At 42.1% G+C, this 15,052-nt stretch overlaps 1 protein-coding gene across 7 annotated transcripts in view; it reads left to right on the top strand.

Annotated features, from left to right (window-relative positions):
- Positions 1–14,203, top strand: part of zc3h11a (zinc finger CCCH-type containing 11A) — a 35,457-nt gene extending 21,254 nt beyond the window's left edge. For 5 of the 7 annotated variants that reach the window (XM_080209831.1, XM_080209834.1, XM_080209829.1 and 2 more), the window contains 6 exons: positions 1,239–1,451; positions 4,246–4,340; positions 7,268–7,580; positions 8,824–8,996; positions 10,080–10,153; positions 11,094–14,203. In XM_080209831.1, coding sequence (XP_080065957.1) covers positions 1,239–1,451; positions 4,246–4,340; positions 7,268–7,580; positions 8,824–8,996; positions 10,080–10,153; positions 11,094–11,349 — 1,124 coding nt within the window. In that variant the 3' untranslated portion in view covers positions 11,350–14,203. The remainder of the gene's footprint in view (positions 1–1,238; positions 1,452–4,245; positions 4,341–7,267; positions 7,581–8,823; positions 8,997–10,079; positions 10,154–11,093) is intronic. The other 2 variants (XM_080209836.1, XM_080209835.1) reach the window with 1 other exon arrangement.
- The last annotated feature ends 849 nt before the right edge of the window (positions 14,204–15,052 follow it).

Below are 15,052 nucleotides of genomic sequence, written 5' to 3'. Positions count from 1 at the left end.
TTAAGAACCTACTGATGACTATTGTCGATAATCGGGAAAAACCTATCCGATTCACTAATGTCCTGCAGGAAAGCAAATCTGTCACCCTTGTCAGGTCTGACCGACGTGACTCCAGAGTCACAGCAATGTGGTTGACTCTTAACTACCCTTGGGCAACTAGGGATAGGCAATAAATGCTGGCCAGCCAGCGACACCCAGGTCCCACGAATGAATAAAAAAAAAACTCCCATAACCTTGAGGACGTCTAAAACTCTGCTGCCTGTATCCTAACTTGTACCAAGTCCATGTCACTTATCAAGCCTGTGTTCTGACCTATGTAAGCTTCCAGTTAATAAACATCCCAATTTTTAGAATTTGCATTGTTTTCAAATCCATCCGTGGCCTCGCATGTTCCCTTCTCTGTAGTCTCCTCCAATCCTATGGCCTTCCGATTATGACCTTTTGAGTGTCTCCAGTTTTAATCATTGTATGATTGGAAGCCATCCCTTCATCCATCGAGGTTCCAAGCTCTGGAATTTACTCTCCAAGTCTTTCCACCTCTCCTCCTTTGGGACATTCCTTAAAGCCCACCTCTTTGACTAAGCTTTTGGTAATTTTTCCTATGTGGCTAAGTATTAGACTTTGGTAACATTATACCACATTGGAGCTCTATTTAAATACATGTTAGATACTTTACGATCTGATAAGATTGTGTGTAAATGTAATTTGTAGAACTTCCTTTGCAACCTTGTAACTTGTGTAAAGTCTATTAGTCACAAATAGGCTTACATTAACACTGCAATGAAGTTACTGTGAAAACCCCCTAGTTGGCACACTCCAGCGCCTGTTCAGCTACACAGAGAGTTTAGCATGACCAATGCACCTAACCAGCATGTCTTTTAGGTTGTGGGAGGAAACCAGGGAACATGTAGGAAAGCCACACAGACACAGGGAGAATGAGCAAATTCCACACAGACAGTGACCCAAGCCGGAAGTCGAACTCAGGTCCCTGGCACTGTTGGGGCAGCAGTGCTAACCACTGTGCCATCGTGCTGTCCATGTCTGGCTGTGTGCACTGTTAATATATTATAATTCAAACTCCATTTTCCTTGGATGTTATATTTTCGTGTTTACTTCTTAGTGATTTTAAGGAATGCAATGCTGCTTCATCTAGAACATTTTGCTTCTTTGAGATTGTCATTACAGATCATTGAAAGTTTCTCGAGTTCACTCTTTTCAATCCATGTTGTCTATTATAGCAAAAGCACGGAAGGCATCCCCGGATGAAGCCCTAACTGAGCCAAAGCCACTGGAACAAGTAAGAGTTAAAACTCTTGAAGAGATTCGACGTGAGAAGGCACTGCGGAAGCAGGAGAACCAAGAGAGTCTCTCAGCACCTCAAGAAAACGAGAAGCCAAAGAATGAGACTCTGCCTACTCGGAAGAGACTGCTGAGAATTACTAAACCTATAGGTGAAGATGCTGAACTTTGATTTAATATGCATTCACGTCTTGTCCTTGTATCAACTTTCTCACTGCAGTTATATTCCAGCACTCCAATTGCATCTTAAGGGCACTGCTGCTTCTCAGAGAAGAGAAAGCGAGAGGGGGCTTTGATGGCTCAAAATAACTGAGGTCTGTGCATTGTAGATAGAGTGAAACTGTTCCCGTTGGCCAAAGGGTCGAGAACCAGAGGATACTGATTTAAAGGGATTGACAAAAGAACAAAAAGCAGCAAGAGCAAAAGCCATTTTTTAACACAGATCTGGAATGCACTATCTGAAACAGATTCAAGCATAATTTTCAAAGGATATTGCATACTTTACTGAAAAGAAAAAATGTGCAAGGACACTGGAGAAAGGTAGAGAGTGGAACTACCTGAAAAAGTGTTGCCGAGAGTTGCCACAAAGATATATTCAGTCCAATGGCCTCCTGTGTTATAACTGTTCTGTGATCTGGGAGCTTAAAGAGAAGCTGAGAGTTGGATGGAAATTGCCATTTTAAGTGTCGTTCGAATGGAGGAGGGCAATAATATGACCATCTGTCTTGTAATTATTTATTGTATCTCCTCCATCACAACTCTAGATTTTGGTCCACTCTCCTCTTGATTTAAAATTACATAGACATCATTCAGAACTAGTAGCCAATTTTTTACTCCAAATAGGAAACTGAACCTCAATTATCAAAATATTAACAGTTCTGGGCAGCAACCAGGTTAGCAAATGTTCATGTCCCTATGGCTGAAGTAGTGGAATTTAAAAACTATACATAATTACTTATACTTGAGGATGGTTGGGTGATGTAGAGGACAAAATAATTCTGATTTAACAGACATTAATAGCAACACCAAGTGTAAATAGCAGTTTCCTTTTAAAAAACAAGGTGACAGGATTGCAGGAGTTCTATAGCATGGGATGATAATATAAATGGTGAGATATATTCTCACCACTGCTCTCGCGAGCAGAGATCTCGGGGTACATGTGCATAGCTCCCTGAAAGTTGGCACCCAGGTTGATACGGTTGTTAAGAAGGCGTACGGTGTGTTAGCTTTTATTGGTAGAGGGATTGAATTTCGGAGCCGTGAGGTCAAGAACTCTGGTGCAGCCGCTCTTGGAGTATTGCGTACAGTTCTGGTCGCCGCGTTATAAGTAGGATGTGGAGGCATTGGAAAGGGTGCAGAGGAGGTTTACCAGGATGTTGCCTGGTATGGTGGGAAGGTCTTATGAGGAAAGGCTGAGGGACTTGAGGTTATTTTCATTAGAGAGAAGAAGGTTACGAGGTGGCCTCATTGAGGCATACAAGATGATCAAAGGATTGGATAGGGTGGATAGTGAGAGCCTTTTTCCTCGGATGGTGATGGCTAACATGAGGGGACATAGCTTTAAATTAAGGGGTGGGAGTTATAGGACGGATGTCAGAGGTAGGTTCTTTGCTCAAAGGGTAGTAAGGGCGTGGAATGCCCTGCCTGCAGCAGTTGTGGACTTGCTAACTTTAAGGGCGTTCAAATGGTCAGTGGGTAGGCATATGGATAACACTGGAATAGTTTAGGTTAGAGGGTCATTAGATTGGTTCCACTGGTCGGCGCAACATCGAGGGCCGAAGGGCCTGTACTGCGCTCTAATGTTCTATGTTCTATATATGTGTGAATATGTACAATTTGGAGTTGTATATTATTCGAGCAAGGATGTTAAGATAATGCATGTTATGAAGGAATGCATTGGGAGACTTGGAAATATTGGAGCTGTTGTTGAAACAGAAGTTACTGGTGTTTTGATTTGAGTATTTAAAGGAATGAAGAAATGTGACAGACAATAGAAACGGACAGTTTCAGTGGTTGAGTAGTGTAGAATGAGGGTTGAGAATGTACTGTTTGTTGGGAGTTTTGACAAAGGATCATCTGGACTCAACATCAGCTCCTTTCTCCTTACAAATGCTGTCAGACCTGCTAAGATTTTCCAGCATTTTATAAGACCATAAAACATAGGAGCAGAATTCAGCCACTCGACCCATCAAGTCTGCTCCACCATTCAATCATGGCTGATATTTTTCTCATCCACATTCTCCTGCCTTTTCCCCTTAACCCCTGATCCCCTTATTAATCAAGAATCTATCTCTGTCCAAAAAACACTCAATGACCTGGCCTCCCCAGTCATCTGCGGTCAAGAGTTCCATAGATTCACCACTCTGGCTGAAAAAATTCCTCATCTCTGTTTTAAAGGATTATACCTTTAGCCTGAGGTTGTGCTCTCTGGTTTTAGTTTTTCCTACTAGTGGAAACATCCTCTCCGCGTCCACTCTATCCATACCTCGCAGTACCCTGTAAGTTTCAATAAGATCCCCCCCTCAATCCTTCTAAACTCCAAGTGCAGATCCAGAGTCCTCAACCTTTCCTCGTACGACAAGCTCTTCATTCCAGGGATAATTCTTGTGAACCTCCTCTGGACCTTTTCCAAGGCCAGCACATCCTTCCTTCGATATGGGGCCCAAATCTGCTGACAGTACTCCAAATGGAGTTTGATGCAGCCTCAGAAGTACATCCCTTTGGTGCTGTCAGAGTTGCTGGTTAAAATAGGGACCGTGTCAACATTTTTTTTTAGAAATCAGCTAGGTGGTCGAAAGAAAACTGGATAAAGGAATATGGGAAATGGAGTTAGGACGAATCCCAATGTGAAGAATGAACATCAGTTTGTCTGTTTGGGTCAAATGGGTTTTTTTAACTTCAACTGTGTGTACAGGAAAATTTAGAACTTTTATATTATCTTTTAAGCAGAAGCTGTCAAGCCAGAAAAGGCAGATGTTGAACCAACAAACTTGCAGTCAACGGATGCTGCCATCCAGGGAGACACAGTGGAAACTAATAAGGTTGGTGCAACTGATGAGAATAGTGGGCATCCTATGGTCCTTAAAAGTTATTTCTTCTTCACAGCAGCTGAAATAAATGTTTATTGATGATAATTTACAATTTTGGGAAAAGAGATTCTCCTCATCATCTAGACTGGACTCTAATCATGGAGAAAATTGCAAGTAAATTTTATTCTGAATACAGAAAATATTCACAGGTGAATCTTTTGAGAGAGAAGAGTAGCACAGTTTGAAAAGTAACCTTCAATATATTTGGAAATTAATTTCAGAAATTGAATGATGTTAGATTTTGATCAGGAAAACAGGGGCTGTGTATTACTTGAAAATAGAAATGTAAATGGCATAGAGGAGCAAAGGAACAGTAAAAATAGCATTGCCGGTTAATATGGTGGTTTTCTTTCTCTAAAAAAGCAAACCAAGCACGAGGCTTTGATTCTGGAGGAATAAAATTGAAAAGTTATGCTAAACCTGTAGCAAACTTCGGTTACACAGGGATCGGTGCTGGGGCCTTAACTGTTTTCCATTTATATAGATGATCTGGAGGAGGGGGCTGAATGTAGAGTGACAAAATTTGCTGATGACACAAAGATGAGTGGGAAAGCAAATTGCGTGGAGGGTGTGGAAAGTCTGCAGAGAGATCTGGATAGGCTGAGCGAGTGGGTGAGGACCTGGCAGATGGAGTATAATGTTAGCAAGTGTGAGGTTATCCACTTTGGCAGAAATAATAGTAAGAGGGATTATTATTTAAAAGGCGAAAAGCTGCAGCATGCTACGGTGCAGAGGGACCTCGGGGTCCTTGTGCATGAGTCGCAAAAACCCAGCCTGCAGGTGCAGCAGGTGGTCAGAAAGGCGAATGGGATGCTGGCCTTCATAGCGAGGGGGATTGAATATAAAAGTAGGGAGGTCTTGCTGCAGCTGTATAGGGCATTGGTGAGGCCACAGCTGGAGTACTGTGTGCAGTTGTGGTCGCCGCGCTTACGCAAGGATATTTTGGCCTTGGAGGGAGTGCAGAGGAGGTTTACTAGGCTGATACCGGAGTTGACGGGGTTGAGCTATGAGGAGAGGCTGAATAAACTAGGCTTGTACTCGTTAGAGTTTAGAAGAATGAGGGGCGATCTCATTGAGACATATAAGATGATGAATGAGATGGCTAGGATAGAGGTGGAGAGACTCTTCCCGCTCAAAGGACAGTAGGACTAGGGGGCACAGCCTCAAGATAAAGGGGGGGTGGTTTAGAACGGAGTTGAGGAGGAACTTCTTCACTCAAAGGGTGGTGAATCTCTGGAATTCTCTGCCTGTTGAAGTGGTGGAGGCTGCCTCGCTAAATATTTTTAAGACGCGGGTTGATGAGTTTTTGATAAGCGAGGGGATTAGGGGTTATGGGGAGAGGGCGGGAAAGTGCAACTGAGCCACGACAGATCAGCCATGATCTTATTGAATGGCGGGGGAGGCTCGAAGGGCTAGATGGCCTACTCCTGCTCCTGTTTCTTATGTTCTTATAAGAACATAAGAGTGTTGGCCTATGAAGAGAGACTAAATAGACTGGGCCTGTACTCATTGGAGTTCAGAAGGCTGAAGGGGGATCTTATAGAGACGTATAAGATAATGAAGGGGATGGATAAGGTAGAAGTAAAGAGATTCTTCCCGCTTAGAAAGGATAGCAGGACGAGAGGGCACAGCCTCAAGATAAGGGGGGGAGCGGTTTAGATCAGAGTTGAGGAGGAACTTCTTCACTCAAAGGGCGGTGAATCTCTGGAATTCTCTGCCCGTTGAAGTGGTGGAGGCTACCTCGCTAAATATATTTAAGTCACGGGTAGATAGGTTTCTGATAGACAGGGGAATTAAGGGTTATGGGGAGAAAGCGGGAAAGTGGAACTGATCCACTTCAGGTCAGCCATGATCTTATTGAATGGCAGCGCAGGCTCGAAGGGCTAGATGGCCTACTCCTGCTCCTATTTCTTATGTTCTTATGTACACCATACTTTGAATTACTGTGTACAGTTCTGGTCACCATATTATAAAAAAAGATGTATTGGGACTGGAGTGGTTGCAGAGAAGATTTACAAGGATTATTCCAAGAAGTGCGTGGTAATACATGTCAGGAAAGGATCAAAAGGCTGGGTCTCTTAGCTCTTGAAAAACATTTATTTATTGGTATCACTAGTAGGCTCACATTAACACTTCAATGAAGTTACTGTGAAAATCCCCTATTCACCACACTCCGGTGCCTGTTCAGGTACACTGAGGGAGCATTTATTATGGCCAATGCACCTAACCAGCTCATCTTTTTGAGCTGTGGGAGGATACTGGAGCACCCGGAGGAAACCCACGCAGACATAGGGAGAACATGCACATTGTGCACAACCCAATTGCTGTTCAAGCTTGCTGTCAACGTTAGCCAGGTAACAGGGCTACCTGGTCCCAGTAACATGGACACCGTGACTCAAGGTGAGGAACACTTCATGAGAGACCCAACCTGGGAATTAAACCCGAGTCCCTGGTGCTAAGAGGCAGCAGTGCAAATCACTGAGCCTACGTACTTATAACAGGTGACCTAATAGAGGTCTAAGGTTTTGGTAGAGTGGAGACAGACAGAATGTTTCCTCTTGTGTGGAAGAGCATAACGAGACCATCAATAAAGGATAATCATCAATAAATGCAATATGTAATTCAGAAGAAGCTTCTTTATCCATAGAATAGTTTAGAACGAGGAATTTGCTACCATGGGGAGTGGTTGAAGTGATGTGTACATGTGTGTCAGGGAAATCTAGGCAAGCATAGGAGAGATAGTTACAACAGTAAATTTAGATGATGAAAGGTGGGAGGAGGCTCGATTTGAAGCACAAGTGATGGCGTGGACTAGTTGGGCCGAATGGCCTGTTTCTGTGCCATACATTCCCTGTAATTCCTGTCAACTTCTCTTGCAGTCTGCAAATGGAAAGGAATGTCCAAGATTGCAGAACGTGCAAGTTAAAAGTTTTGAAGAAATACTGAAGGAGAAACGCCTTCGACAGCTGCAGGAAACCGAGAAACAGCCGAGTCAAACCCTGCTGGGAGAACAGGTGATTGCAAACAAAACGAACTGTGAGAGCCAGGCTGCTGAGCAGGGCAAGCAGCCTGCAGCCTCGACAGAACTGAAACCAAACAGCCGTCTCGTAACTGAACGGTCCACCGTTAAGACAGAAGAGAAGCTGGCTGCTGCCAAACCTGAAGTGGCTGAACCCCCACTTGCTCTGAAAGGTATATGTCTTGCATTTTCATTTACATGTGGTTGCTTGCCTCTGCATGTTCTTGGCCTGTTTCTTCATGCCTTCTCCAGTTGCTAGCGATGAAGCCTGCTAATTTCTAGAATATTAGTAGATATGCTGTTCTTTTTGCTCAAATCAAAGCAGACGATAAAAGTGTCATCTGTTCCTCTTTTACTCTCTCACTTCGATAAAGATTACGAGAGCTTGACTATTCTGTGACGCTTGAGAAAAATGCATTAGCCCTTAGCAAGAACTAGTGTCCAGTTCCCAGCATACCAAGAAGCTCAGCAAGAAACTGAGCAGCTGGTGGCTAGTTGAGTTGAGACTGATGAAGATTCATATTTTTGTCACAAACTTTCCTTCCAGTACTGCTGGATGATTCAGCACAAAGATGAGTTGGAGCATTTGCCTGCATTTCTCTCATGAAGTGCTCCTCACCTTGAGTCATAGTGTCCACGTTACTGGGACCAGGTAGCGCTTTTACCTGGCTGACATTTACAGCAAGCTTGAACAGTGATTAATTCTGATACAGGTGTTTTATTGAGATTATGCTTCTGAGCCTGTCACTAAAAAAAAATTGTACTGGCTCCAAGCACCAACGATGTGTCTGTGCCAACTATTTGCTGCTCAGTTGCTGGTGAATAGTTGAGTTGCTACTGATGAAGATTCCCCATCGTGTCTCTGCATCTGTAGCCAACAGCAGCAACCAATAAAGTTTCTGAACTGAGTTGCTCATTGAAATTACATTTGCTTGCTGACATTCTGTCAAATCCTATCTAACATTTCAGAACTTCACAGCTGTGCTGAATTTCTTTTCTATTAAGAAATTTGACATTATTTTTTCTTAACCTGAGACTGAGACAGTTTTTCTTCTAAATCTTTCCTGCTGCTTCCTCCATTTTTTTTTGTTTTTAGTTTATTGGTGTTGACGGCTTGGCAAGTTGATGGATCGTGGAGTGTGTACAGTGGGGAATCGGGAGGAAACAAAATGGGAATGTCTAGTAATGCATCTAGAGACTGGACTCCTGAGGCAAGCTGAGCTTCTTGCGGTGCTGGGAACTGGACACTGATTCCTGCTAAGGACTAATGCATTTTTTAATATATCAATGGATTATTGAAAAGAACATAGGAGGGTTGGAGACTGTTATATTAGTTTTTCATGACTCATTTTCATTGGGTTGTTACTGTATTCTGACTCCCATGGCTCCCTAATCTCCATCTTTTTTTTTTAACAGTGAAACCCAAGTTAAATGTGAAACCATCATTTGTGAAGAACTCCTGTCCTGTGAGGCTCAGCCAGAAACGCAAATCTCCTGACATCCATCCTTCCAGCATTATGGCAGTTAAACCGCTCAACACTGTAACTACTGATCTAACGAAGCAGCCAGCAGCGGAGAAGATCATTACAGTAAGACCCTCTTGTCGATGCCTTTTATTTACATGATGCAGCCACACTTCTGTTCATTTTTACGTGGCAGGCTAAAGAATTACTCTAATTAACTGGACAGTTGGAAGACCTTTTTCTCCCCTCCCTGCATCTTCACTCCTGTCCCTGTATCAAAAATGAACAAGCATCTCAAGAGTTCCTGTAGATTCAGAGAATCTCTCCTCATCTCAATGTGAAATGCATTTTAATATCTATGGGTCATGGATTGCACTAGTTACTGCATCAAGACAATGTCAGAAGGGGAGATTCTGGTTTTGTTTCTGCCGCACAATACCATTTACCAGTCTTGCCCCTGCTACCTTGGGGTGACTGAACAATGGATGTAGGCTAGGAAACAGAGGTTAGTTCGCAGCTAATTTTCATGTTCCTGGATGCAGGCACGGATGATGAATATTCCACTGCCACACCCACGCACATGCCCACACACACGCGTGCGTGCAAACACACCCCAAATAATTTCTACACCCTTTTAAAAACTATACACTTGGCAATCAGGGCTGTGTGGTCACATCGTCTACCGGTGTATGGACCTTAGGAAATGAGAGGAATTTGTTCGAAGTTATGACTATAATACTCCAGTCTGCATCCTCCTTTTCTTCTCTATGAATGGTATGCTTTGTCTGTATAACGGGCAAGAAACAATACGTTTCACCAAATACCAATACATGTGACAAAAATAAATCAAAAGTTTTGGGAGAGCTGGAAGATTTTTGGGTGCAATGTAATAGTGTCTACTACTCTGCCTCATATTGTGGGCAAAGTGAGTCCTTGTGCTATATAACTCAGGATTGGTAGGCACTTTATTTCTTGTGCTAATCCCATTTATTCCTCTTGTACCACATTCTGAATTCCAGGATACTCAATATCTAATAAGCTGTGGTGGTCCTTGTTCAGACTTTTTCCTATGATATGATTTGTGTGTAGCTTTCCTGTCATTTCTTATAAGGTAGCTTGCCATCAGCCCCTTTTTGGCAATTTAGTAAATGTTTGTTCTATGTCTGAAGCGAATGTCATAGACATACTTTTACGTTTTCTGTCCTCCAGTCTACAACATCACCAGTTCAGAGAGAAGAGATAACCTCTCCAGCTTTGCAGGTGCCAGAAAGGTCCACGGAAAGGTGAGGTCTCAGTCTCATTATTTTGCATAGAAGGTTTCAAAGCTGCAATCTTTCATCAAGTTTCCATAATCCTGCAAAAAAAGACTTACCTGGGCTGCACCCAGGCACACTCCTCAATCCATATCAATACAATTGGACAACTTGCAAACAGAACTGCAATGGAAAAGTGTGGGAGGAAGAGTTGACATTTATTTATGAAATGGTGAGAGTGGAGCTGTGCATTTGAGGAAAGAGGATGGAAGAAGAACAGCAATGATAAGTACAAGCAAACACATATAACAGCACAATGAGTTATATAGAGAAGACCAGGAAGTTTCAAAGAGATATAGATTAAATAGGTGGATAAAACTGGCTGATGGAGTGCAATTTCGGGAAGTGTAGCCTCCATTAGAGGCAGATCTGAATATTTACTTCGTGAAAAGAGACTAGGAACTGGGCAGGCTGAAAGTGGGTTGAATGTGGAGGCACAAACACCAAGTTTACAAATACAGAAGATAATTAAGAGTTAGCAGAATGTTTTTTTTTCCCCAAGGGAGCTGGAATAGAGAGGAAGCAATGCTTCAGTTGCACAAGGCCTTGGCCAAATCCTTTCTTGAAGTACTGCGCTCAATTCTAGACACTAAGAATAAATATGTTAACTGGAAGGGATGCAGCGCAGATTCAGCAGAATGATCCCCTAGTGACTTGATTCTTATTGCTTACTGTCAGGGTCAGACTGGAAGAATGGCTATGTGGATGCTGTATGTTATAATTTAGCAGCTTCTAGATGGGATTGATAGGGAAGAATTAACCTCTCCCTGAAGAGATTGTGTAGCAATAAATGATTGTTGCATTTCTATGGTTAACGCCAATAGTTGTAGTTTTAAAATTTAAGGAGCAATTTAGTTAATGGTTGCCAAAGTGCATATCTGGGCAGTTAACTTGATTCCTTTCTTTCCAGGAACGTTAATCGTGCCGGACAAAGCAAGTCATCTGGTACATCGGAACCAGAGCTCCATAGCTTTTCTCCTCCCCGAGTGCCTTCTAAAGTTCGGAGGCTGAGTTCTGCTGCATCCAAGACGCTACCATCAGAGGATGATTTTGAAGAGCTAATGAAAGAATTCTCAGATGATAAACTTGAAGCAGAAATCGACCTGGACCCTGGGAAGGATGAAGATGCCTTGTTGCTTGAACTGTCTGAGATGATTGACAGCTGAAGGCCCTGTTAAGCATCTTTTTTTCCTGGACCTGTCAAACTGATTCAAACGGAATTTCCCACATGATAAGCGGAGATTAATTTGGACCTACGTTTTTGTATTCGATTCGGGCTGTCCACATTTTTAAAGCTGTAACCAGAGCTATGTCTGCATATCGTGTACAGTCAGAAGCCAGATCTGTTTTTAAACACATGCTGGTATTACGACCAACTGAATTAACTGATTAATTACAACCTTTTGATCGCTGACCTCACTTTCCCCAAGCCCTCCCAAAAACAAGTGGAAAAAGTGGTGCGATTATTATCCCGCTTTTGGATTTACAGTTGAAGAAAACCCAGTGATACAGTCTGGAGATGTTTTTCTGTCAGCTTTGACGCAAAGACTTTGACCATAACCCACCAACAGTGCAGCAGCAATAATGGTGTTGGTTCTTATTTCATAATACTTTCATTCTTAGTCGTGGCTCCTTCATAGGAACATCCACCTATCCCAATCTCACCTGCCAACAGTAATAATGATATTAAGGCTAGTTCTCTGCATGTTTGTTTTATATGCAGAGCCATTCCTAGCCGAAGGCTAAGTGAAAAGTATATGGAGCTGCCTCGGCATTTGTATTAAAAAATGACTTTGGATTGTACACAAGGCTGTGTAATTGCAAGAGTTCTGATGTTGTATGCTTAACAAAGATGATCACAAATTTAACATTTAACCACATCAAATTGTCAGGTAACACAGCAATCAGCATTTCAGGACTCCAACACACATTTGAAAGAAGAATAAACTTTACATCGGAGTCCCGGACACCATTGCAAACTACCTGTTTGATGCAGTGTGTGAATGTTACTGGGACTGCTTCACATTTATTCTAATACTTTGAGAAGCATGTATGTTTTTGGTTCCCAGGTGATTCTGAACATTTAGCACCATGTTAATTTGCATTACTGTTGCATAGATGGTGTTTATCTCTTAACATATGTTTGGTCAGCAGTTTATAGTCCACTGTTAAGATATTTCCATCTTTGCCCCACGTTTCCTCTTGTACCGCACCACATGTGTCAGATTTAAATTGTGGAAGTCTCCTGCCCGAACATACGGGTATTCAGATAGAATAATTGGGTGTTTGCAGACCATTCTGTTCTCTTTGTGGAAGTGGATTAACTAGTTTTACTTTGTATAATGCATTGCATTCACATCGTAACTGGTACAACAGCAAGTTTAAGGAATCACAGGTACTCCTAATTTACCTTAAAGTAATAAGCCAGCTAAATGAACAGAAGACAGCTATATGTTAGCAGTGTTTATTGGAGATGTATTCTCAAATGCAGTTGGATGTTTTGGCTAATCTAACAGAATGATCAAAAACATTTGATGCTATATTGGTTGTTTGGCTGGATTATGAAGAGATACAGGCCATAGTTGTATGTTATTCTTGGCTGAATATGCTGGAAGAGCCAGAGTTTGTAACTTGGAGATATATTAAGGATGTAGTAATGCTGCCAGTGAAGAATCCAACAGTGTCCAAGGAAGTGAAGTTTCTATATGGTAACTTTAAGAGTAGCCAGGCTACCTGTTGTTTCCAACATAATGTTGAAAGATGAATATCCTAAGGACTCCTAAGAGTATGAGGCTTTGTATTGGAATGTGCTGTTGTTTATCTATAAAGCCAGTAATCTACTATAGCAATCCAATTGATCAGATTGCATGGAGTGCCAAAGTCAACCTTTGATTGTCTCATCACGGTGTGGCGAGTTGGTAAAGCTGAAGAAAATCTAATCCTGCAGGATTTTGGATGTGAACTTTGAAAGAGACTTGCAAGGAGAAAAGTCAGTTCGGTCATTGGTGAAGGACTATTCACATTAAAGTATACATATCCACTGTAAGAGCTTTGCAGTCAGAGGGGTTTAGACAAAATCGTTCGCTCCACTTCAAGGAGTTGTTACCAAGTCTGGTGTATATTTGTAGTGCCTTAAGTTAAACTGTTCACTGTCTGCTCAGCAGAAATAGTTTAATTTTTGATGTCTGGTTCAAATGGATTATTCCTTCCCCCGCATCTCTCGTTCTGTTTTCCCCAGCCGTCGATCAGCAACAAATTTCAAGTTTGAGACTAGAATACTGCAGCTGCTGGTCTTTGCACTCCAGAAATAATTCTGAAACGCTGCTCAAAAGGCAGCAGCTACTGCACACTAGGGTCATTGTTAACGTTGTATGGGACTGGGAAGAAACGGAATAACTAGCGCTGCAGTCCCCTCAAGAGTCCAAGAGCTGGTTCGTTGATTTGCTTCAAAAACAGACCTTTTAAGGCTGCTGGTAATACACTAAACCATTGTACCATAGTGATAATGAAGGTCAGTTTGCTGGTGGAACTTTCTTCCTCAGCTTCCTGTACCTTAATATGATGGACTTCACACCTGTCACTGACTGATATGGAACAAATATTTTTAAGATGATTGAGAAACACCTATGTATTTTACTTCACTGTAAAGTGTCCATACAAAAATGCGGCGATGTGTTCCAGAGCAGTTGCTGTCCTGTAAAATATTTAAGTTGCTTCTTTAAAGCAGTCTTTGTCAGTATTCTGCAGAGGCAATGCTTTCAACCTGTTCTTTATGAAACATTGTAAAATATTTTTGTTCAATTATGGTCTGCATTTAGGTTGACTATATCATTTATGTGTTTAGAACTTAAGAGAAATAGCCTGTGTTTCTAATATTTCTGCTCTTGTGCCCTTTGATTTATCTGTTGTACTTTTGGTTTATTTGACATGATCCATCCTACTGGGTGATTTTATTTATGAGTGTATGTAAACACTGAATATGTAACATTTTCTTTGTAATAAAATGACTATATTGTTCAACTTGTGTAGTTTACATAAGAACATAAGAAATAGGAGCAGGAGTAGGCCACTAGCCCTTCGAGCCTGCCCCGCCATTCAATAAGATCATGGCTGATCTGTCGCTGCTCAGTTCCACTTTCCCGCTTTCTCCCCATAACCCTTAATCCCCTCTCTTATCAAAAACCCATCAACCCGCGTCTTAAAAATATTTAGCGAGGCAGCCTCCACCACTTCAACGGGCGGAGAATTCCAGAGATTCACCACCCTTTGAGTGAAGAAGTTCCTCCTCAACTCCGTTCTAAACCGCCCCTCCTTTTATCTTGAGGCTGTGCCCTTGACATTCAATGGCTTTCTGATTGCTAAATTCCACAACTTTAACATCCTGGGGTTAATCTGAACAAGCCATATAAATACTGTAGTTGCAAAAGCAGGTGAGCTGTTGGAAATTCTCCGCTCCTAACTCCCGAAAGCCTTTCTGCCACAAAGCAGGAATATAATGGAATATCCTCCACTTGACTGGATGAGTACAGCTCCAACAGCACTTGAGACACTGTCAGGACAAAGTCTCCTTTATTGACAACATCCACCATCAAAACACTGACAGCAGTGTGGACCATTTATAAGATGCACTGCAGCAATTCACCAAGCCTCCTTAGATATAACCTTCCAACTGTGTAATTTCTATCATCTTGATGAACAAGGGCAGCAGATGTAAGGAAATATCATCTGGCTATGAGTTCCCTTCCAAGTCTTGTGCAATCCTAACTTAGAACCATATTACCATTTCTTCATTGTTGCTGGGTCAAGGTCTGGAGCTCCCTTCCTACAGTGCATGGACTGCAGTTCAATAAGACAGCATACCAACACCAC

The sequence above is a fragment of the Carcharhinus amblyrhynchos genome, chromosome 22 (assembly GCF_965287045.1).
Source record: "Carcharhinus amblyrhynchos chromosome 22, sCarAmb.v2.hapA, whole genome shotgun sequence".
Taxonomy (NCBI): domain Eukaryota; kingdom Metazoa; phylum Chordata; class Chondrichthyes; order Carcharhiniformes; family Carcharhinidae; genus Carcharhinus; species Carcharhinus amblyrhynchos.
The sequence above is the reverse complement of the archived record's forward strand: the minus strand, read 5'-3'. Positions and strand labels throughout refer to the sequence as shown.